Source organism: Heptranchias perlo, chromosome 7, assembly GCF_035084215.1.
Source record: "Heptranchias perlo isolate sHepPer1 chromosome 7, sHepPer1.hap1, whole genome shotgun sequence".
NCBI classification, from domain to species: domain Eukaryota; kingdom Metazoa; phylum Chordata; class Chondrichthyes; order Hexanchiformes; family Hexanchidae; genus Heptranchias; species Heptranchias perlo.
Window position 1 is genome coordinate 94,151,041 of NC_090331.1, and position 26,325 is coordinate 94,177,365.

At 43.8% G+C, this 26,325-nt stretch overlaps 1 protein-coding gene across 1 annotated transcript in view; it reads left to right on the plus strand.

The window, feature by feature from the left end:
• LOC137324060 (receptor tyrosine-protein kinase erbB-4-like) overlaps positions 1–26,325 on the plus strand; it is a 938,904-nt gene that overhangs the window by 569,959 nt on the left and 342,620 nt on the right. The window contains exons 6-7 of the mRNA XM_067988230.1: positions 1,082–1,200; positions 14,693–14,834. Coding sequence (XP_067844331.1) covers positions 1,082–1,200; positions 14,693–14,834 — 261 coding nt within the window. The remainder of the gene's footprint in view (positions 1–1,081; positions 1,201–14,692; positions 14,835–26,325) is intronic.

Sequence of the window (26,325 nt, forward strand, 5' to 3'; positions counted from 1 at the left end):
TACACAGATTCCTAATTAATGCAAAGAGATCCACCCTATACACAGATTCCTAATTAATGCAAAGAGATCCACCCTATACACAGATTCCTAATTAATGCAAAGAGATCCACCCTATACACAGATTCCTAATTAATGCAGATAGATCCACCCTATACACAGATTCCTAATTAATGCAAAGAGATCCACCCTATACACAGATTCCTAATTAATGCAGATAGATCCACCCTATACACAGATTCCTAATTAATGCAGATAGATCCACCCTATACACAGATTCCTAATTAATGCAAATAGATCCACCCTATACACAGATTCCTAATTAATGCAAAGAGATCCACCCTATACACAGATTCCTAATTAATGCAGATAGATCCACCCTATACACAGATTCCTAATTAATGCAAAGAGATCCACCCTATACACAGATTCCTAATTAATGCAAAGAGATCCACCCAATACACAGATTCCTAATTAATGCAAAGAGATCCACCCTATACACAGATTCCTAATTAATGCAAAGAGATCCACCCTATACACAGATTCCTAATTAATAGGACAGTTCATCTCTCCCAGTTCTGACATCTGAATTGCAAACTGTTTCCGAGGTGATGCTTTACTTAGAGATAAACCAATTCTGTGCTGGTGCTACGGATTTCTATACAAGAAAAAAAAATCAAGGCCTGTATGAAGACAAGTAGCCGCTAAGAATGTGTTTGGACACGGAGCAGCCTGAAAGCCCCATCCTCGGTTTCAGCAAAGGCTCGCTCTTCACGGTCAACTCTCTCTGATTTGTGTGGAGGGGAACTATTTTACCAATCTGTGGAGTTTAAGAAAACTAGGAGAGGGGGAAACAATAATTGGAAACTTTCAGACTTGTTTAGCTGTCACCAAGACAGGCTAACCCCTGCACAGCCTCCTGCTGTACGGTGCAATCATTCCTTCTGTAATTTGCTTGTGCGAAGTGTGCCTGTAATTTAAAAGATTCAAATGGATATTGAATTGTTGGACAGCTCTTTATGAAAGGGAAGCGTGGTATTGACGTGCCCCCACTTTGGAGTTAAATGCGCTGTTTTCTTTGCAGTCACGAAGACGGTGTGTGCACAGCAGTGCGACGAGAGATGCTTCAGCCCGTTTGTTAGCGACTGCTGCCATCGGGAATGTGCGGGCGGCTGCTCAGGACCAAAGGACACCGATTGCTTTGTACGTGGCTACAAGTAACATTACCCGCTTCAAGTTCATTACAGTAACATTACCCGCTTCAAGTTCATTACAGTAACATTACCCGCTTCAAGTTCATTACAGTAACATTACCCGCTTCAAGTTCATTACAGTAACATTACCCGCTTCAAGTTCATTACAGTAACATTACCCGCTTCAAGTTCATTACAGTAACATTACCCGCTTCAAGTTCATTACAGTAACATTGACCTGCTTCAAGTTCATTACAGTAACATTACCCGCTTCAAGTTCATTACAGTAACATTACCCGCTTCAAGTTCATTACAGTAACATTACCCGCTTCAAGTTCATTACAGTAACATTACCCGCTTCAAGTTCATTACAGTAACATTACCCGCTTCAAGTTCATTACAGTAACATTGACCCGCTTCAAGTTCATTACAGTAACATTACCCGCTTCAAGTTCATTACAGTAACATTACCCGCTTCAAGTTCATTACAGTAACATTGACCCGCTTCAAGTTCATTACAGTAATATTACCTGCTTCAAGTTCATTACAGTAACATTACCCGCTTCAAGTTCATTACAGTAACATTACCCGCTTCAAGTTCATTACAGTAACATTACCCGCTTCAAGTTCATTACAGTAACATTACCCGCTTCAAGTTCATTACAGTAACATTACCCGCTTCAAGTTCATTACAGTAACATTACCCGCTTCAAGTTCATTACAGTAACATTGACCTGCTTCAAGTTCATTACAGTAACATTACCCGCTTCAAGTTCATTACAGTAACATTACCCGCTTCAAGTTCATTACAGTAACATTACCCGCTTCAAGTTCATTACAGTAACATTACCCGCTTCAAGTTCATTACAGTAACATTACCCGCTTCAAGTTCATTACAGTAACATTGACCCGCTTCAAGTTCATTACAGTAACATTACCCGCTTCAAGTTCATTACAGTAACATTGACCCGCTTCAAGTTCATTACAGTAACATTGACCCGCTTCAAGTTCATTACAGTAATATTACCTGCTTCAAGTTCATTACAGTAACATTACCCGCTTCAAGTTCATTACAGTAACATTACCCGCTTCAAGTTCATTACAGTAACATTGACCCGCTTCAAGTTCATTGCTATAGGAAAGATAGAGCAGGAGGTAAGAGAGGAGGGGGAGTTGCGTTCTTGATTAGGGAGAACATCACGGCAGTAGTGAGAGGGGATATATCCGAGGGTTCGCCCACTGAGTCCATATGGGTAGAACTGAAAAATAAGAAGGGAGAGATCACTTTGATAGGATTGTACTACAGACCCCCAAATAGTCAACGGGAAATTGAGGAGCAAATATGTAAGGAGATTACAGACAGCTGCAAGAAAAATAGGGTGGTAATAGTAGGGGACTTTAACTTTCCCAACATTGACTGGGACAGCCATAGCATTAGGGGCTTGGATGGAGAGAAATTTGTTGAGTGTATTCAGGAGGAATTTCTCATTCAGTATGTGGATGGCCCGACTAGAGAGGGGGCAAAACTTGACCTCCTCTTGGGAAATAAGGAAGGGCAGGTGACAGAAGTGTTAGTGAGGGATCACTTTGGGACCAGTGATCATAATTCCATTAGTTTTAAGATAGCTATGGAGAAGGATAGGTCTGGCCCAAAAGTTAAAATTCTAAATTGGGGAAAGGCCAATTTTGATGGTATTAGACAGGAACTTTCAGAAGTTGATTGGGAGAGTCTGTTGGCAGGCAAAGGGACGTCTGGTAAGTGGGAGGCTTTCAAAAGTGTGTTAACCAGGGTTCAGTGTAAGCACATTCCTTATAAAGTGAAGGGCAAGGCTGGTAGAAGTAGGGAACCTTGGATGACTCGGGAGATTGAGGCACTAGTCAAAAATAAGAAGGAGGCATATGACATGCATAGGCAGCTGGGATCAAGTGGATCCCTTGAAGAGTATAGAGATTGCCGGAGTAGAGTTAAGAGAGAAATCAGGAGGGCAAAAAGGGGATATGAGATTGCTTTGGCAGATCAGGCAAAGGTGAATCCAAAGAGCTTCTACAAATACATAAAGGGCAAAAGGGTAACAAGGGAGAGAGTAGGGCCTCTTAAGGATCAACAAGGTCATCTATGTGCGGAACCACAAGAGATGGGTGAGATCCTGAATGAATATTTCACATCGGTATTTACGGTTGAGAAAGGCATGGATGTTAGGAAACTTGGGGAAATAAATAGTGATGTCTTGAGGAGTGTACATATTACAGAGAGGGAGGTGCTGGAAGTCTTAACGCGCATCAAGGTAGATAAATCTCCGGGACCTGATGAAATGTATCCCAGGACGTTATGGGAGGTTAGGGAGGAAATTGCGGGTCCCCTAGCAGAGATATTTGAATCATCCACCGCTACAGGTGAGGTGCCTGAAGATTGGAGGGTAGCAAATGTTGTGCCTTTGTTTAAGAAGGGCGGCAGGGAAAAGCCTGGGAACTACAGACCAGTGAGCCTGACATCTGTAGTGGGTAAGTTGTTAGAGGGTATTCTGAGGGACAGGATCTACAGGCATTTGGAGAGGCAGGGACTAATTAGGAACAGTCAGCATGGTTTTGTGAGAGGAAAATCATGTCTCACGAATTTGATTGAGTTTTTTGAAGGGGTAACCAAGAAGATAGATGAGGGCTGTGCAGTAGACGTGGTCTACATGGACTTCAGCAAAGCATTTGACAAGGTACCGCATGGTAGGTTGTTACATAAGGTTAAATCTCATGGGATCCAAGGTGAGGTAGCCAATTGGATACAAAATTGGCTTGACGACAGAAGACAGAGGGTGGTTGTCGAGGGTTGTTTTTCAAACTGGATGCCTGTGTCCAGCGGTGTGCCTCAGGGATCAGTGCTGGGTCCGCTGTTATTTGTTATTTATATTAATGATTTGGATGAGAATTTAGGAGGCATGGTTAGTAAGTTTGCAGATGACACCAAGATTGGTGGCATTGTGGACAGTGAAGAAGGTTATCTAGGATTGCAACGGGATCTTGATAAATTGGGCCAGTGGGCCGATGAATGGCAGATGGAGTTTAATTTAGATAAATGTGAGGTGATGCATTTTGGTAGATCGAATCGGGCCAGGACCTACTCCGTTAATGGTAGGGCGTTGGGGAGAGTTATAGAACAAAGAGATCTAGGAGTACAGATTCATAGCTCCTTGAAAGTGGAGTCACAGGTGGATAGGGTGGTGAAGAAGGCATTCAGCATGCTTGGTTTCATTGGTCAGAACATTGAATGCAGGAGTTGGGATGTCTTGTTGAAGTTGTACAGGGCATTGGTGAGGCCACACTTGGAGTACTGTGTACAGTTCTGGTCACCCTATTATAGAAAGGATATTATTAAACTAGAAAGAGTGCAGAAAAGATTTACTAGGATGCTACCGGGACTTGATGGTTTGACTTACAGGAAGAGGTTAGACAGACTGGGACTTTATTCCCTGGAGAGTAGGAGGTTAAGGGGTGATCTTATAGAAGTCTATAAAATAATGAGGGGCATAGATAAGGTCGATAGTCAAAATCTTTTCCCAAAGGTAGGGGAGTCTATAACGAGGGGGCACAGATTTAAGGTGAGAGGGGAGAGATACAAAAGGATCCAGAGGGGCAATTTTTTCACTCAAAGGGTGGTGAGTGTCTGGAACGAGCTGCCAGAGGCAGTAGTAGAGGCGGGTACAATTTTGTCTTTTAAAAAGCATTTGGACAGTTACATGGGGAAGATGGGTATCGAGGGATATGGGCCAAGTGCAGGCAATTGGGACTAGCTTAGTGGTATAAACTGGGCGACATGGACATGTTGGGCCGAAGGGCCTGTTTCCATGTTGTAACTTCTATGATTCTATGATTCTATAATATTACCCGCTTCAAGTTCATTACAGTAACATTACCCGCTTCAAGTTCATTACAGTAACATTGACCCGCTTCAAGTTCATTACAGTAACATTACCCGCTTCAAGTTCATTACAGTAACATTGACCCGCTTCAAGTTCATTACAGTAACATTACCCGCTTCAAGTTCATTACAGTAACATTACCCGCTTCAAGTTCATTACAGTAACATTGACCCGCTTCAAGTTCATTACAGTAATATTACCCGCTTCAAGTTCATTACAGTAACATTACCCGCTTCAAGTTCATTACAGTAACATTGACCCACTTCAAGTTCATTACAGTAACATTACCCGCTTCAAGTTCATTACAGTAACATTGACCCGCTTCAAGTTCATTACAGTAACATTGACCCGCTTCAAGTTCATTACAGTAACATTACCCGCTTCAAGTTCATTACAGTAACATTGACCTGCTTCAAGTTCATTACAGTAACATTGACCCGCTTCAAGTTCATTACAGTAACATTACCCGCTTCAAGTTCATTACAGTAACATTACCTGCTTCAAGTTCATTACAGTAACATTGACCTGCTTCAAGTTCATTACAGTAACATTGACCCGCTTCAAGTTCATTACAGTAACATTACCCGCTTCAAGTTCATTACAGTAACATTGACCCGCGTCAAGTTCATTACAGTAACATTACCCGCTTCAAGTTCATTACAGTAACATTGACCCGCTTCAAGTTCATTACAGTAACATTGACCCGCTTCAAGTTCATTACAGTAACATTACCCGCTTCAAGTTATTACAGTAACATTACCCGCTTCAAGTTATTTCAGTAACATTGACCCGCTTCAAGTTCATTACAGTAACATTACCCGCTTCAAGTTCATTACAGTAACATTGACCCGCTTCAAGTTCATTACAGTAATATTACCCGCTTCAAGTTCATTACAGTAACATTGACCTGCTTCAAGTTCATTACAGTAATATAACCCGCTTCAAGTTCATTACAGAAACATTACCTGCTTCAAGTTCATTACAATAATATTACCCACTTCAAGTTCATTACAATAATATTACCCGCTTCAAGTTCATTACAGTAACATTACCCGCTTCAAGTTCATTACAGTAACATTACCCGCTTCAAGTTCATTACAGTAACATTGACCCGCTTTAAGTTCATTACAGTAACATCAAGCCACTTCAAGTTCATTACAGTAACATTACCCACTTCAAGTTCATTACAGTAACATTGACCCGCTTCAAGTTCATTACAGTAACATTACCCGCTTCAATTTCATTACAGTAACATTGACCCACTTCAAGTTCATTACAGTAATATTACCCGCTTCAAGTTCATTACAGTAACATTGACCTGCTTCAAGTTCATTACAGTAATATAACCCGCTTCAAGTTCATTACAGTAACATTACCTGATTCAAGTTCATTACAATAATATTACCCACTTCAAGTTCATTACAATAATATTACCCGCTTCAAGTTCATTACAGTAACATTACCCGCTTCAAGTTCATTACAGTAACATTACCCACTTCAAGTTCATTACAGTAACATTGACCCGCTTCAAGTTCATTACAGTAACATTACCCGCTTCAAGTTCATTACAGTAACATTGACCCGCTTTAAGTTCATTACAGTATCATCAAGCCACTTCAAGTTCATTACAGTAACATTACCCACTTCAAGTTCATTACAGTAACATTGACTCGGTTCCAGTTCATTACAGTAACATTACCCGCTTCAAGTTCATTACAGTAACATTACCTGCTTCAAGTTCATTACAGTAACATTGACCCACTTCAAGTTCATTACAGTAACATTGACCCGCTTCAAGTTCATTGCAGTAACGTTGACTTGGTTCCAGTTCATTACAGTAACATTACCCGCTTCAAGTTCATTACAGTAACATTACCCACTTCAAGTTCATTACAGTAACATTACCTGCTTCATTTCATTACAGTAACATTGACCCACTTCAAGTTCATTACAGTAACATTACCCAGTTCAAGTTATTACAGTAACATTGACTCGCTTCAAGTTCATTACAGTAACATTACCCGCTTCAAGTTCATTACAGTAACATTGACCCGCTTTAAGTTCATTACAGTAACATTGACACGCTTCAATTCATTACAGTAACATTGACCCACTTCAAGTTCATTACAGTAACATTACCCACTTCAAGTTCATTACAGTAACATTACCCGCTTCAAGTTCATTACAGTAACATTACCTGCTTCAAGTTCATTAAAGTAATATTAACCGCTTCAAGTTATTACAGTAACATTGACCCGCTTCAAGTTCATTACAGTAACATCAACTCGCTTCAAGTTCATTACAGTAACATTGACCTGCTTCAAGTTCATTACAGTAACATCAACCCGCTTCAAGTTCATTACAGTAACATTACCTGCTTCAATTCATTACAGTAACATTGACCCACTTCAAGTTCATTACAGTAACATTGACCCGCTTCAAGTTCATTACAGTAACATTACCCGCTTCAAGTTCATTACAGTAACATTACCCACTTCAAGTCCATTACAGTAACATTGACCTGCTTCAAGTTCATTACAGTAACATCAACCCGCTTCAAGTTCATTATAGTAACATTACCCGCTTCAAGTTCATTACAGTAACATTGACTCGGTTCCAGTTCATTACAGTAACATTACCCGCTTCAAGTTCATTACAGTAACATTACCTGCTTCAAGTTCATTACAGTAACATTGACCCACTTCAAGTTCATTACAGTAACATTGACCCGCTTCAAGTTCATTGCAGTAACGTTGACTTGGTTCCAGTTCATTACAGTAACATTACCCGCTTCAAGTTCATTACAGTAACATTACCCACTTCAAGTTCATTACAGTAACATTACCTGCTTCATTTCATTACAGTAACATTGACCCACTTCAAGTTCATTACAGTAACATTACCCAGTTCAAGTTATTACAGTAACATTGACTCGCTTCAAGTTCATTACAGTAACATTACCCGCTTCAAGTTCATTACAGTAACATTGACCCGCTTTAAGTTCATTACAGTAACATTGACACGCTTCAATTCATTACAGTAACATTGACCCACTTCAAGTTCATTACAGTAACATTACCCACTTCAAGTTCATTACAGTAACATTACCCGCTTCAAGTTCATTACAGTAACATTACCTGCTTCAAGTTCATTAAAGTAATATTAACCGCTTCAAGTTATTACAGTAACATTGACCCGCTTCAAGTTCATTACAGTAACATCAACTCGCTTCAAGTTCATTACAGTAACATTGACCTGCTTCAAGTTCATTACAGTAACATCAACCCGCTTCAAGTTCATTACAGTAACATTACCTGCTTCAATTCATTACAGTAACATTGACCCACTTCAAGTTCATTACAGTAACATTGACCCGCTTCAAGTTCATTACAGTAACATTACCCGCTTCAAGTTCATTACAGTAACATTACCCACTTCAAGTCCATTACAGTAACATTGACCTGCTTCAAGTTCATTACAGTAACATCAACCCGCTTCAAGTTCATTATAGTAACATTACCCGCTTCAAGTTCATTACAGTAACATTGACTCGGTTCCAGTTCATTACAGTAACATTACCCAATTCAAAGTTCATTACAGTAACATTGACCCGCTTCAAGTTCATTACAGTAACATTACCTGATTCAATTCATTACCGTAACATTGACCCTCTTCAAGTTCATTACAGTAACATTGACCCGCTTCAAGTTCATTGCTTTAACGTTGACTCGGTTCCAGTTCATTACAGTAACATTACCCACTTCAAGTTCATTACAGTAACATCACCCGCTTCAAGTTCATTACAGTAACATTACCTGCTTCATTCATTACAGTAACATTGACCCACTTCAAGTTCATTACAGTAACATTGACCCGCTTCAAGTTCATTACAGTAACATTGACCCGCTTCAGGTTCATTACAGTAACATTACCCGCTTCAAGTTCATTACAGTAACATTACCCACTTCAAGTCCATTACAGTAACATTGACCTGCTTCAAGTTCATTACAGTAACATCAACCAGCTTCAAGTTATAATAGTAACATTGACCCGCTTCAAGTTCATTACAGTAACATTGACCCGCTTCAAGTTCATTACAGTAACATTGACCTGCTTCAAGTTCATTACAGTAACATTACCTGCTTCAAGTTCATTAAAGTAACATTACCCGCTTCAAGTTATTACAGTAACATTGACCCGCTTCAAGTTATTACAGTAACATTGACCCACTTCAAGTTCATTACAGTAACATTGACCTGCTTCAAGTTCATTACAGTAACATTACCTGCTTCAAGTTCATTAAAGTAACATTACCCGCTGCAAGTTATTACAGTAACATTGACCCGCTTCAAGTTATTACAGTAACATTGACCCACTTCAAGTTCATTATAGTAACATTGACCCGCTTCAAGTTCATTACAGTAACATCGACCCGCTTCAAGTTCATTACAGTAACATTGACCTGCTTCAAGTTCATTACAGTAACATCAACCCGCTTCAAGTTCATTACAGTAACATTACCCGCTTCAAGTTCATTACAGTAGCATTGACCCGCTTCAAGTTCATTACAGTAACATCAAGCCACTTCAAGTTCATTACAGTAACGTTACCCGCTTCAAGTTCATTACAGTAACATTACCTGCTTCAATTCATTACAGTAACATTGACCCACTTCAAGTTCATTACAGTAACATTGACCTGCTACAAGTTCATTACAGTAACATTGACCCGCTTCAGGTTCATTATAGTAACATTGACCCACTTCAAGTTCATTACAGTAACATTACCCACTTCAAGTTCATTACAGTAACATTACCCACTTCAAGTTCATTACAGTAACATTGACCTGCTTCAAGTTCATTACAGTAACATTACCTGCTTCAAGTTCATTAAAGTAACATTACCCGCTTCAAGCTATTACAGTAACATTGACCCGCTTCAAGTTATTACAGTAACATCGACCCGCTTCAAGTTCATTACAGTAACAGTGACCCGCTTCAAGTTCATTACAGTAACATCGACCCGCTTCAAGTTCATTACAGTAACATTGACCTGCTTCAAGTTCATTACAGTAACATCAACCCGCTTCAAGTTCATTACAGTAACATCGACCCGCTTCAAGTTCATTACAGTAATATTACCCGCTTCAAGTTCATTACTGTAACATTGACCCGCTTCAAGTTCATTACAGTAACATTGACCTGCTTCAAGTTCATTACAGTAACATTGACCCGCTTCAAGTTCATTACAGTAATATTGATCTGCTTCAAGTTCATTACAGTAACATCGACCCGCTTCAAGTTCATTACAGTAATATTGACCTGCTTCAAGTGCATTTCAGTAAATTTAACCCACTTCAAGTTCATTACTGTAACATTACCCACTTCAAGTTCATTACAGTAACATTGACCCGCTTCAACCTCATTACAGTAATATTGACCCGCTTCAAGTTCATTACAGTAACATTGACCTGCTTCAAGTTCATTACAGTAACATTGACCCGCTTCAAGTTCATTACAGTAACATTGACCCGCTTCAAGTTCATTACAGTAACATTGACCTGCTTCAAGTTCATTACAGTAACATCGACCCGCTTCAAGTTCATTACAGTAACATTGACCTGCTTCAAGTTCATTACAGTAACATCGACCCGCTTCAAGTTCATTACAATAACATTGACCCGCTTCAAGTTCATTACAGTATCATTACCCGCTTCAAGTTCACTACAGTAACATTACCCGCTTCAAGTTCATTGCAGTAACATTGACCCGCTTCAAGTTCATTACAGTAATATTAGCTACTTCAAGTTCATTACACTAACATTGACCCGCTTCAAGTTCATTACAGTAACATTACCCGCTTCAAGTTCATTACAGTAACATTGACCCACTTCAAGTTCAATACAGTAAGATTGACCCACTTCATGTTCATTACAGTAACATTGACCCACTTTAAGTTCATTACAGTAACATTGACCCACTTCATGTTCATTACAGTAACATTGACGCACTTCATGTTCATTACAGTAACATTGACCCACTTCATGTTCCTTACAGTAACATTGACCCACTTCCTGTTCATTACAGTAATATTGACCCACTTTAAGTTCATTACAGTAACATTGACCCACTTCCTGTTCATTACAGTAATATTGATCCACTTTAAGTTCATTACAGTAACATTGACCCACTTCCTGTTCATTACAGTAACATTGACCCACTTCATGTTCATTGCAGTAATATTGACCCACTTCAAGTTCATTACAGTAACATCGACCCACTTCATCCTCATTATATTTTCCAGCTGAAGAAATAATGAATCATCTGGGACAAGGAAATAAGTCTCGGAGGGTTAAGCTTTGCTTTAAAGGGCTAGTATTATCATGATGCAGTGCCTTGTTGTACTTTACTGTGGTAATTAAATAGAGGAGGGTTCATTTTTCCTCTTGTTTGTTCCTACTGCAATAAATTCCCAATCTGTATCCTTTTTCCATCTCACATTTTATGAATGGCACCAAAAGATTCGTGATAGGGCAGCTCTAATGTCTGCTGCAGTACAGGCTCCCCCTATCCCCCTAGCCATAACGGCAGTGACATTGCAGGAACTTGCCTGTCCTATGATTCTCTAACGGAGCAGCAGTTGCCTTTAAGCTAACTTTTTAATTAATGATTGACCAGTGGATAGAGCATGATAATGTACTTTTACAAGTTTACACTCAAGACCTACTTAGAATACTCCTGCTGTGCTGTCCTGGTAGAGATGCCTCAATTTAAAGAAAATGTTTTCCTTTGCTGAGTTCTCTGGCACAAAGCGCCACTTGATAAAGAATAACACATACCTTGGTTAGTTAGCTCAAGGTAGTAATAAGGTAATACTAGTGATAAAGGGTAACGTGTATCTTGATCAGTTAGAACAGGTTAGTAATAAAGTAACACTAGTGATAAAGGGTAACATATATCTTGGTTAATTAGAAAATATTAATCCAACCTTGGGGTTCAGTTTGGATCATAAACTGGAGAATTCAACTGCTTTATGTTTATCTGATCCAAGGAATAAGCCAACATTTAAAATTATGAATAGGTTTTCCTTACTGGTGAGTGAATAATGGTAGTGAATTTTCTTTTGAAACAAATTGATGCTAATTTAGTGTGCATCAAAATGAAGTTTAAATTTAATATCTGTGGAATGGTAATTCATGAGTCGATCCCAAATCCCCAAGATTTGCTTTTCCTGACTACACAAGGGGAACTTTCACAACCCAAAGCCCCTTCTCCCCTCTCCCTACGTCCCCTTTTGAGAACACTGACATCAGTTGCTGCAGGGCTACATGCCCAGTAGAGCTACATAGGAACAGAAGGAGGCCATTCAGCTCCTCGACCCTGTTCCACCATTCAGTTAGATCATGTTTGATCTGTATCTTAACTCCATCTACCCACCTTGGTTCCATAAGCCTTAATACCCTTACCCAACAAAAATCTATCAACCTCAGTTTTGAAATTTTCAATTGATGCCCAGTCTCAACAGATTTTTATGGGAGAGAGTTCCAGATTTCCACTCCCCTTTGTGTGAAGAAGTGCTTCCTGACATCACCCCTGAACGGCCTAGCTCTAATTTTAAGGTTATGCCCCCTTGTTTTGGACTCTCCCACCAGAGGAAATCGTTTCTCTCTATCTATCCTACCAAATCCATTAATCGTTTTAAACACCTTAATTAAAGCAACCCTTAACCTTCTATACTCAAGGGAATACAAGCCTAGTCTATGCAACCTGCCATCATAAATTAACCCCGGTATCATTCTGGTGAAGAAGACAGGAAGTGGCCAGATTTTGCAAAACTTGTGTTTGAACAGGTATTGGTTGAATTGTTTTTACAATTTGTATAACACGTCCTGCATGCACTTAATAAAGACCTTCAGCTTAGAAAACGATGAAGGCAGGTCTGCTGATTGTCCCATCAAACACTCCCAGGGCAGGTACAGCACGGGTTAGATACAGAGTAAAGCTCCCTCTACACTGTCCCATCAAACACTCCCAGGGCAGGTACAGCACGGGTTAGATACAGAGTAAAGCTCCCTCTACACTGTCCCATCAAACACTCCCAGGGTAGTTACAGCACGGGTTAGATACAGAGTAAAGCTCCCTCTACACTGTCCCATCAAACACTCCCAGGGTAGATACAGCACAGGTTAGATACAGAGTAAAGCTCCCTCGACACTGTCCCATCAAACACTCCCAGGGCAGGTACAGCACAGGTTAGATACAGAGTAAAGTTCCCTCTACACTGTCCCATCAAACACTCCCAGACCAGGTACAGCACAGGTTAGATACACAGTAAAGCTCCCTCTACACTGTCCCATCAAACACTCCCAGGGTAGGTACAGCACGGGTTAAATACAGAGTAAAGCTCCCTCTACGCTGTCCCATCAAACACTCCCAGGGTAGGTACAGCATGGGTTAAATACAGAGTAAAGCTCCCTCTACACTGTCCCATCAAACACTCCCAGGGTAGGTACAGCACGGGTTAAATACAGAGTAAAGCTCCCTCTACACTGTCCCATCAAACACTCCCAGGGCAGGTACAGCATGGGTTAGATACAGAGTAAAGCTCCCTCTACACTGTCCCATCAAACACTCCCAGGGTAGGTACAGCATGGGTTAGATACAGAGTAAAGCTCCCTCTGCAATGTCCCATCAAACACTCCCAGGGTAGGTACAGCACGGGTTAAATACAGAGTAAAGCTCCCTCTACACTGTCCCATCAAACACTCCCAGGGCAGGTACAGCACGGGTTAGATACAGAGTAAAGCTCCCTCTACACTGTCCCATCAAACACTCCCAGGGCAGGTACAGCACGGGTTAGATACAGAGTAAAGCTCCCTCTACACTGTCCCATCAAACACTCCCAGGGTAGGTACAGCATGGGTTAGATACAGAGTAAAGCTCCCTCTACACTGTCCCATCAAACACTCCCAGGGTAGGTACAGCACGGGTTAAATACAGAGTAAAGCTCCCTCTACACTGTCCCATCAAACACTCCCAGGGTAGGTACAGCATGGGTTAGATACAGAGTAAAGCTCCTTTTACTCTGCTCCAACAATGTCCTTCAAACTCCTGCTCAAATATCAACGTGGCATTTTGCCACTTCCCACATAAGCCATCTGTGTCTCTAAGTGAGACTGCCAGGTATAGCTGAATTTGTGGCAGTTTTGTGCTGATGCCCACTAGGAACTGGTTCAAGGATGTCCAAACTCACTTCACACAGGATTCTTAAGGGGAGGTTCTCACTGTGGTGTTCCTGTTGCAATGCCAAAACTACAACTTAATTTAAAAGAGAAATTTGAGAAGGAAGACGATAAGAGTCTGTGGGGGATAGGGCAAGTAATGGGATTAGAGTGGACCGCTCCAGTCGCGGAGCTAGCAGCAGTACGGTGCAATGGGCTGAAAGGCCTCCTTCCTTGCTGTAATGTCTATGGTTCTGCCTCACTATGGGAGTCAGAATCTCGAACAGTAAGAAGAACACGCTGTCCTCTTTCTGAATATACTGAAAGGGCTGTATTTATTTCCAGTAACGATGGGTCTCTTTACTTTGCAGGCCTGCACCAACTTCAATGACAGTGGGGCGTGTGTTATTCAGTGCCCCTTGCCGTTCTTTTACAATACTATAACTTTCCAGGTGGAACTCAATCCCAACGCCAAGTATACATACGGAGCGTTCTGCGTCAAGAAATGCCCACGTACGTGTGCCGGAGAAAAGGGCCTATTATGGTGTCTGAGTGGATGAGTATAAAACTGGTGCTTAAGTTGTAGCACACTTGATGCAGCGACACAGGATGTTTTTAGAAATGACATAGAATGACATCGAGTCTACGGTCCAACTGGTCTATGCCGGTGTTTATGCTCCACATGAGCCTCCTCCCACCCTACTTCATCTCACCTTATCTCCATAACCTTCTACTCCTTTCTCTCCCGTGTGTTTATCCAGCTTCCCCTTCAGTGCATCTATGCTATTTGCCTCAACTACTGCTCGTGGTAGCGAGTTCCACATTCTCACCACTTTCTAGGTAAAGAAATTTCCCCGAATTCCCTGGGGTTTGATTCTGTGACGGATGCGGCCTTAGGCTGACTCGTACTATTAAAGTTGGTCGGATTATTTCTGGGTCCTTACCCAAAGTTAAATTCATCTCTGTTTACACCCCAAGTTTTTCAGTTGGGGTGGGGGTGAGGGGTGAGGGTGAGGGCGGAGCTCCCCCAAGCTGGGTCCGTTGTGCACTTGCATAAGAGCCACGCCCACGAGGGGTGCGGGCCGGAGAATAAGGTTGTGGGCCTCTCTCTGACCCACACTCCCTTCGATCAATGGCTTCCTTGCTCGGAGCCCAGGGCACAGAATGAACTCGATAGTCAATCAGCAGCACATGACAACACAACATGTTGGAGCATGATCCCTCCCCCAGTGTGCCATTTCTTTCCGTATTCCTTTCACAAGCCTCATTCCCCAGGCTTTTGTCAGTGTTGCTCTTGAGCTGATCACTTGGGGTTGGGTTGACTGGCCCTTTGGTGGGGAAGTGCTTGACCTCTGTTTAATAACCTCCCTGACGTACTGTGAGGTGTCCCAGACCCAAATCCACCACTTTGTACCAGCACGTAGACTTTAGCCACTTGATTAACATGTTTGATAGGGGTCGACAAAGTACCATGAGTACAAGGAACTCTTCACCCCAACTCATACTGCCATCATACCAGTGTGGGGTTGAACACATACACCTCCAAGTGCTTTGAGAATGGGGTTTTATACCAGTGCAGGATAAACAGCATTTCTATAGGTAAGTGCACTGTGTTGTCATAGAATCATAGAATGATACAACACAGAAGGAGGCCATTCAGCCCATTATGCCAGTGCCAGCTACTCCTTCCCTATAGCCCTTCAATTTTCTCCCCTTCAAGTTTTTGTTCAATTCCCTTTTGAAAGTTACTATTGAATCTGCTTCCACCACCCTTTCAGGCCGTGCATTCCAGGTCATTACAACTCGCTGCATAAAAAAAATTCTCCTCCTCTCCCCTCTGGTTCTTTCGCCAATTATCTTAAATCTGTTTCCCCTGGTTACCGATCCTCCTGCCAGTGGAATCAGTTTCTCTTTATTTACTTTATCAAAACCGCTCATAATTTGTACACCTCTATTAAATCTCTCCTTAACCTTCTCTGCTCCAAGGAGAACAACCCCAGCTTCTCCAGTCTCTCCACATAACTAAAGTCCCTCATCCCTGGTATTATTCTGGTAAATCTCCTCTGCACCTTCTCCAAGGCCTTGACATCCTTCCTAAAGTGTGGTGTCATGTGGTACTTACTGAGCTACTGTAACCAGGAAGTTACCAGGTTCCCTCCAGGTATGCTTTGAGTTAAGCTGATCTCAGCAGGGTTGCAATGCTTTGGTTAGCTTCAGTATCCCAGGCTTAAGAAGGAAAAATTAGTCAAGTTTCCATTCCTGATTTACTGTTCGGTGATTCCTGCTGGAAAGTGTGCATTTTTAAAATTCATTCTCAGGATGTGGGCATCGCAGGCAAGGCCGGCATTTATTGCCCATCCCTAATTGCCCTGAGAAGGTGGTGGTGAGCCGCCTTCTTGAACCACTGGCAGTGGTTTAATACAACTCAATGGTTTGCCAGGCCACTTCAGAAGGCAGTTAAGAGTCAACCACAGTTAGTGTGGGACTGGAGTCACGTACAGGCCCAGACCGGGTAAGGACGGCAGGTTTCCTTCCCTAAAGGACATTAGTGAACCAGATGGGTTTTTACGAAATTCCAACAGCTTTGTGGTCACTTTCACTGATATCAGTTTTTATTTCCAGACTTTTGTTTCAAACTAAATTCAAATACACAAACTCACATTCTTTGGATTACTTGTCTGGTAACCTAATCCCCCCACACAACCGTACCCTGGACATGGAGCTGTCGGGTGACAATAGACTTCAGTTGGAGCACCATCAAAAAGGCCAAACATCGTACTGACACTCGGGGCAATTTTAACCCCCAAGAATGGGTGGGCTGGGGGTGAGTGGGAAGGTAAAAATTGTAAACATGTGAAACCTGACCCCAACCCAACCCCAACTCGCCCACAGAGACGGGTCGAGGGGCAGGTGATCATCTCGCTCTCAGGAGGCGGGTCGGTCAGTGAAATCTTTTAAGGAGGCTGCGAGCCTCCATTTCGAGAGTTTTTTGCTTTTAACCCCTGGGGGCCGGGATTCCCAGGCTTTCTGTTTCACGCCACGTGAGAGGAGGCGAGAAGGCTCGGATCAACAGGTGAGTGCCTTTATTGCACTACTTGTGGACCAAGAGGAGCAGGAGTGTGCCCTCCAGTCCCAACACATCTACCTGCAGCGATCCCACACGTCCGATCGGCTGACATCCCCTCCACCCCCCCACCATGTCTCCGACCCGCCCACCACCCCACACCATGTCTCCGACCCGCCCACCACCCCCAACCATGTCTCCGACCCGCCAATCTATCAAAGGCCCCCCCGATATCCGACCCCCTCCAATGTCTCTGACCCCCCCCTATATCCTTGACCCCCCCTTATGTCCGACCCCCCCGATGTCTCTGACCCCCCACCGATGTTTCCAAATCCCCCGATGATGTTTCCAATCCTCCCCAATATCTCCGAACCCCCTTATGTCCGACCCCTACTGATATCTCCGACCCCCCCTTATGTCCGAGCCCCCCCGATATCTCCGATCCCCCCTTATGTCTGACCCCCCCCGATGTCTCCGACCCCCCCCAATGTCTCTGACACCCCCTTGATGTCTCCGACCCCCCGATATCTCCGATCCCCCTTACGTTTCCGACCCCCCAATGACTCCGACCCCCCCGATGATGTCTCCGACCCCCCATAACTCCGACCCCTCCTTATGTCCAACCCCGCCCGATATCTCCAACCCCCCCCCGATGTTATCGAACCTCCTGATGATGTCTCTGAACCCCCCCCACGTGTCCGATGCCACCAATGTCTCCGACCCACCCCCCCAATGCCTCCGACTCCCCGATATCTCTGACCCCCACTTATGTCTGAACCCCCCTTATGTCCAACCCCCCCGATATCTCCAACCCCCCCCCCGATGTTATCGAACCTCCTGATGATGTCTCTGAAACCCCCCCACGTGTCCGATGCCACCAATGTCTCCGACCCACCCCCCCAATGCCTCCGACTCCCCGATATCTCTGACCCCCACTTATGTCTGAACCCCCCTTATGTCCAACCCCCCCGATGTCTCCGACCCCCCCTCCCGATCTTTCCGAACCTCTTGATGATGTATCTTACCCCCTCAACTTATGTCTGACCCCACCAATGTGTCTGACCCCTCCGATGTCTCCGACCCCCCCTCCCGATCTTTCCGAACCTCTTGATGATGTTTCCGATCCCCTCACCTTATGTCTGAACCCCCCTTATGTCCAACCCCCCCGATGTCTCCGACCCCCCCTCCCGATCTTTCCGAACCTCTTGATGATGTATCTTACCCCCTCAACTTATGTCTGACCCCGCCAATGTGTCTGACCCCTCTGATGTCTCCGACCTCCCCCACCGATGTTTCCAACCCCCTTCGATGTCTCCTAATCACCCCCTCCGATGTGCCTGACGCCCCTCCGCCCCCGAGGTGTCCAACCCGCCCCCTCCCGATGTGTCTGACCCACCCTCCTCGATCTCTGGTCCCAAATCTGATGTCAGACTTACCTGGCATCCGCTTCCCAGCTGCTTTCCCGCCCAACAGGCAGTCAGCCTGTCGATCCGGCTGACATGCAGGAAACCTGCAGAAATAATTGAAAAGACGTCCTTACGGCAGAATGTCAGGACGTCCAGGAAACCCATACATCCGGGTTTCCCGTCCGGAAATGCTCCCCCTCACCCCGGTCTCCACAGCTCAGAGTCAAAATCCAGGCCTCGCTGTCTTGACTTAAACATGACGAAGAACAGGTAATGGGGTGAGGCACCAGATCCCATCAAGATTCAGCTCCTTCAGGAGAGCACAGGAGTGACAATAGCAACTTACATTTATTTAGTTTAATATAGTAAAACGTCCCAAGGCGCTTCACAGGAGCGAAATCAGAATACATTTGACACAAAGCCACATAAAGAGATATTAGGACAGGTGACCAAAAGCTTGGTCAAAGAGGTAGGTTTTAAGGAGCTTCTTAAAGGAGGAGAGATAGGATAGAGAGGCGGAGAGGTTTAGGGAGGGAATTCCAGAGCTTAGGGCCTAGGCAGCTGAAGGCACGGCCGCCTATGGCGGAGTGTGAGAAATCGGGGATGCGCAAGAGGCCAGAAATGGAGGAGTGCAGAGATCTCGGAGGGTTGTAGGGCTGGAGGAGGTTACAGAGGGGGAAAAATATTTCCATTTTAATCATTCTTCCTCAGGTGAACACGAGGTAAACATTAGCGCTGAGGCATTTTAAATAACACTGAGCACCTCTTATGATTTTATCTAAGGAGTTGGATCATTTATGCAAATGAACAGATGGATAGCAAATGAAATTAAAAAGCTTAGTGGCTGTGGTCCTGGACTAGCGACCAGACATCATGCATTCAAAACGCACCATGGCAAGTTGTGAAATTGCATTCATTAAATGTGGTAATTTGTGGGCTGGCAGCATGATTGTCATAAAAACCCAACTGAATCTTTATAACCCTTCAGGGAAGGGAATCTGCCACCTCTACCCGTTCAGGCCCACGTCTGTCACCAGCTTCTGAGAACAACGAGTGACGGGCAATCAATGCAGCCTTGCCAGCGTCGGCCATATACTGAGGGAAATAAATGACGTGCGAGTACAAAATAAATGGAATAGAATCAGCACAGAGGGACTTGGAAAGCACACTATCAACGTCTGTTAATGTGAGGAGGCAATTAAAAAGAGTGACAAAGTGCTGAGACATCCACAGTCAAACCAGGAGAGCACAAGTCTGCTGAGGTTGTGTACGGTTTTGATCACCTCAGTACAAAGTGGGATATGCATATTAGAGGGTGCAGGGGAGGGAAACAAGTGTAAGGGAGTAAGGTATAAGGAAAGGTTTAAAAGCTCAGCCTAGAGAGTTGAGAGAGGACCACAATGACACATTACATCGAATGACATAGAATTTACAGCACAGAAACAGGCCATTCGGCCCAACTGGTCTGTGCCAGCGTTTATGCCCCACATGAGCCTCCTTCCACCCTACTTCATCTAACCCTATCACCATAACCTTCGATTACTTTCTCGCCCATTTACTTATCGAGCTTCCCCTTAAATGCATCTATGTTATTCACCTCAGCTACTCCTTGTGGTAGCGAGTTCCACATTCTCACCACTCTCTGAATAAAGAAGTTTCTCCTGAATTCCCTGTTGGATTTATTAGTGACTATCTTATATTTATGGCCCCTAGTTTTGGTCTCCTCACAAGTGGAAAGTATATAAAATATTAAGGGGCTTGGATAAGAGAAATTCAGGTTATTTAAAATAATGCAAGGTAGTAGGGCCAGAGGTCATAAATATAAAGTAATGAAAGTAAATTTAAATCAGATATCGCAAGAAACAAATTCACACAAATGTCTAGATTAATCTGTCAGGCCAGGGTAGTAGAGATGCTGACTTCAGGGGCACTCGAAAATAGTTTGATGCTGGTCTGGGAGTCAGAATATTAGAGGGATGAGTGTTGATGGGTCACAGGGTCTTTTCTCATCCATGTCTTTTCTTAAGTATTTATCTTCATCAGACTGAGTCAGCTGTTGTGTTCAGTTGTATGGCCTTATTTTACAGAACCCAATATAACCCTGGAGAGCCGTTGTGAACTACATCTTCTGTTTATGCTCTCTCTCTGTTTAGCTGTCTCTCTCTCTCTCTCCGTCCCTCTTTCTCCGTATGTCCCTCTCTCTTGGTTGTCTCTGTTTTTCTCTCTCTGACACTCTCTCTCTCACTACTTGTCTGGCTCTTTCCGTCTCTCTCTCTCATTTCATCTCTTTCTCTGTCTCTCTATCTCTGTCTCTGACTGCCTCTCACTCTCCGTCTGGCTCTCTTTCTCTCTGTCTCTCTATCTCTGTCACCGTCTGCCTCTCACTCTCCATCTGGCTCTCTTTCTCTCTGTCTCTCTATCTCTGTCACCGTCTGCCTCTCACTCTCCATCTGGCTCTCTTTCTCTCTGTCTCTCTATCTCTGTCACTGTCTGCCTCTCACTCTCCATCTGGCTCTCTTTCTCTCTGTCTCTCTATCACTGTCTGCCTCTCACTCTCCGCCTGGCTCTCTTTCTCTCTGTCTCTCTATCTCTGTCACTGTCTGCCTCTCACTCTCCGTCTGGCTCTTTTTCTCTCTGTCTCTCTATCTCTGTCACTGACTGCCTCTCACTCTCCACCTGGCTCTCTTTCTCTCTGTCTCTCTATCTCTGTCACTGTCTGCCTCACTCTCCACCTGGCTCTCTTTCTCTCTGTCTCTCTATCTCTGTCACTGTCTGCCTCTCACTCTCCACCTGGCTCTCTTTCTCTCTGTCTCTCTATCTCTGTCTCTGACTGCCTCTCACTCTCCGCCTGGCTCTCTTTCTCTCTGTCTCTCCATCTCTGTCTCTGACTGCCTCTCACTCTCCGCCTGGCTCTCTTTCTCTCTGTCTCTCTATCACTGTCTGCCTCTCACTCTCCGTCTGGCTCTCTTTCTCTCTGTCTCTATCTCTGTCACCGTCTGCCTCTCACTCTCCATCTGGCTCTCTTTCTCTCTGTCTCTCTATCTCTGTCACTGTCTGCCTCTCACTCTCCATCTGGCTCTCTTTCTCTCTGTCTCTCTATCACTGTCTGCCTCTCACTCTCCGCCTGGCTCTCTTTCTCTCTGTCTCTCTATCTCTGTCACTGTCTGCCTCTCACTCTCCGTCTGGCTCTTTTTCTCTCTGTCTCTCTATCTCTGTCACTGACTGCCTCTCACTCTCCACCTGGCTCTCTTTCTCTCTGTCTCTCTATCTCTGTCACTGTCTGCCTCACTCTCCACCTGGCTCTCTTTCTCTCTGTCTCTCTATCTCTGTCACTGTCTGCCTCTCACTCTCCACCTGGCTCTCTTTCTCTCTGTCTCTCTATCTCTGTCTCTGACTGCCTCTCACTCTCCGCCTGGCTCTCTTTCTCTCTGTCTCTCCATCTCTGTCTCTGACTGCCTCTCACTCTCCGCCTGGCTCTCTTTCTCTCTGTCTCTCTATCTCTGTCTCTGATTGCCTCTCACTCTCCGTCTGGCTCTCTTTCTCTCTGTCTCTCTATCTCTGTCACTGTCTGCCTCTCACTCTCCACCTGGCTCTCTTTCTCTCTGTCTCTCTATCTCTGTCTCTGACTGCCTCTCACTCTCCGCCTGGCTCTCTTTCTCTCTGTCTCTCTATCTCTGTCTCTGACTGCCTCTCACTCTCCGCCTGGCTCTCTTTCTCTCTGTCTCTCTATCTCTGTCACTGTCTGCCTCTCACTCTCCGCCTGGCTCTCTTTCTCTCTGTCTCTCTATCTCTGTCACTGTCTGCCTCTGACTCTCCGTCTGGCTCTCTTTCTCTCTGTCTCTTTGTCTCTCTATCACTGTCTGCCTCTCACTTTTCGCCTGGCTCTCTTTCTCTCTGTCTCTCTATCTCTGTCACCGTCTGCCTCTCACTCTCCGTCTGGCTCTCTTTCTCTCTGTCTCTCTATCACTGTCTGCCTCTCACTCTCCGTCTGGCTCTCTTTCTCTCTGTCTCTATCTCTGTCTGCCTCTCACTCTCCGTCTGGCTCTCTTTACCATGGAAATAAAAACCAGGCATGGCTAGCCCAATCCCTATCGCTCGTTTTGTGCTGCCATCGAAGACCAGATTCTCCACCCATGTCTGTGTATTTCTGACTGTCTTTCTCTTTCTCTCTCTGTCTCTCTCCCTTTCTGCATCTCTATTTTTCTCGATCTGTCTCTCTTGTCTCTGTCTATGCCTGTTTCCCACTCTGTCTTTCTCTCCATTCCATTCCCTCTCCCTCTGTCACTTGAAAAGTTAATTTTATGTTTGTCCGAAGGTATAAAATAATTTTAAAACAAAAGATCCACTGCAAGATTTAGTTGTTAGATGTGTGAATGTATTTGCACTGTGACTATGTGTGTATGTGCCTGTGAGTGTGAGTGTCTGTATGTGGGTGTGTGTGTCTGTATGTGTGTGTGTGTGTGTCTGCACCTGCACATGTGTGTGTCTGTATATGTGTATCTGTGTATGTGTGTATATGTGTGTGTATGTGTGTCTGTGTCTGCACCTGCAAATGTTTGTATCTGTATATGTGTGTGTGTCTGTGTATGTGTGTCTGTGTGTGTGTGTCTGCACCTGCATATGTGCGTGTCTGTATATGTGTGTCTGTGTCTGTTTGTGCAAAGGTGCTGCTTTACAAGTGGAGTCTTTCATTTAAAAGCTCCCATATCAGGCAGTGCACGGCCTCACTGGAGATAGGCACAGCTTTATGTCATCTTGAGAATCTGGTTTTACTGTCTGTCAGGACCGTTATCAATTTGTTATCAATCTTTACATTATTCCACTGATAAAAACATTGATCCTCGACTAAATCCATCAAGTAAAACAAATTGTAAGATCAGATAGCACTTGCTGCATGTCACAGCACACTTGTTCCAGTTATTGATTTTCTCTCAATCATTTATTCTTTTCTTCGTTTTTCCAATTGGCTCCCTTTGCTGAAGGTGCTGACTCTCACTGGCTGGAGTCTGGTTCCATGGGGGGAGCCCAACTGTCCGTTCTGGACGTGTCTAGACAGTGGATGTTGGCAGACTCTCTGACTGTGGGGGACCTGAGCCTGTCCTCGCCCGACAGGAGCATGAAGCTTGGTTGACCCCTGCCCTGGGACACTGAGGCTTATTTACTGAAACCCCCGCCCCCAAACATCCCCTCTCCCCCGTAGGCTGAGATCAGCTAACTCAGCACTGAGCAGGGATCACACTGGGATTTTCAGGTCTGTTATGTGCTGCCTTTACCAACTGAACCATTGGGAGAGATATTCATTTTTGACACAATACATTTCTGTTGTAAATCAGCCAGATGATTGGGGATTTGGTGCGGATATAAGCAGAGAAACTATCAGCTACTCTGTGCAGTGTCCTGAACCTTTCTCTTAGAAGTACATTTCCGTTAGTTCATGTACCTTGATCTACAAACTTTTGGCTCTGTATTGATTATGGAAGTGTGCAATCCAGAGGTTGAATTGTGCTGTGTGATATCAATAACACACAGCACATTGTACGAATTGGATAATATCTTTACATTAAAGTAGTGGACACTGGTATTCCCTCCACATGCATTAACAGGTTCATTATTAATATACAGCATGATTTCCCAGCTTCAGATAACTGCAATTCCTACTTTCAACAAACTGGGAAAATCTGTCTTGCACCCAAGGAGAAGCCCATTGCACATGTGCGGAAAAGGCTTGAATATCAAAAAATCTAACCGGATAAATTCCCGCGATTCTGCACCCAATCTGATCAAAGGCTCGTGTTCCCTTCTCAAGCAGGGCTTATCACTGGGAGTGCAGGATCGGGGGAATTTACCCCAATACTGCCGTTCGCCACTGACGTTATCAGCAAACCAAATAAGTTCAGGAAACCAAGTAATCCATTTTGATGTGAAAATTGGCCCCAGGAATGAGGCAAGGAATTGAGCTCAAAATACAGACTGGCTGCAAAACGTACGATAAGCACGGCACAGTGAGCTGCGGCTCTCTTTCCTGGTTACACCGGCAGAGGTGTGCCGCTGAACTTTGCCAATATAATGACGATGGAGGTGGCTTCCCACCTGTACTGGAAGTAAAGCTGAATCATAAGCTGCCCTAAATGTAGGGGCAGGAGAATTTCAGTAGACAGAGTTATCACAGCAGCAGATGGAATTCTGCACTGTGTGCAGGTTCAGCAGTGATGTGTAATCATAAAATGTTATATATCCCAAGGACCTGATGATCTACATCCCAGCATTTTGAAAGAGGTGGCTATAGAGATAGTGGATGCATCTTCCAAAATTCTATAGATTCTGGAACGGTTCCTGCAGATTGGAGGGTAGTAAATGTAACCCCACTATTTAAGAAAGGAGGGAGAGAGAAAACAGGGAACTACAGACCTGTTAGCCTAACATCAGTAGTCGGGAAAATGATAGAATCTATTATAAAGGCTGTGATAACAGGACACTTAGAAAATAATAATCGGATTTGGCAGAGTAAACATGGATTTATGAAAGGGAAATCATGTTTGACAAACCTATTGGAGCTCTTTGAGGATGTAACTAGTAGAATAGATAAGGGGGAACCAGTGGATGTGGGGTATTTGGATTTTCAGAAGGCTTTCGATAAGGTCCCACACAGGAGGTTGGTGAACAAAGTTAGAGCACATGGAATTGGGGTAATATACTGGCATGGATTGAGAATTGGTTAACAGACAGGAAACAGAGAGCAGGAATAAATGGGTCTTTTTCAGGCTGGCAGACTGTGACTAGTGGGGTACCGCAGGGATCAGTGCTTGGGCCCCAGCTATTCACAATCTATATCAGTGATTTGGATGAGGGGACCAAATGTAATATTTCCAAGTTTGCTGATGATACAAAATTAGGTGGGAATGTGAGTTGTGAGGAGGATGCAAAGAGGCTTCAAGGGGATATAGACAGACTAAGTGAGTGGACAAGAACATGGCAGATGGAATACAATGTGGAAAAATCTGAAGTTATCCACATTGGTAGGAAAAACAGAAATGCAGAGTATTTTTTAAATGGTGAGAGATTGGGAAATGTTGATGTTCAAAGGGACCTGGGTGTCCTTGTACAGGAGTCACTGAAAGCTAACATGCAGGTGCAGCAAGCAATTAGGAAGGCAAATGGTATGTTGGCCTTTATTACAAGAGGATTTGAGTACAGGAGTAAAGATGTCTTACTGCAATTATATAGGGCCTTGGTTAGACCACACCTGGAGTATTGTGTACAATTCTAGTCTCACTACCTAAGAAAGGATATACTTGCCATAGTGGGAGTGCAATGAAGGTTCACCAGACTGATCCCTGGAATGGTGGGATTGTATGAGGAGAGATTGAGTAGTCTAGGCCTCTGTTCTCTAGAGTTTAGAAGAATGAGAGGTGATCTCATTGAAACATACAAAATTCTTACAGAATTTGACAGGGTAGATGTAGGGAGGATGTTTCCCCTGGCTGGGGAGTCTAGAACCAGGGATCACAGTCTCAGAATAAGGGGTAGGCCATTT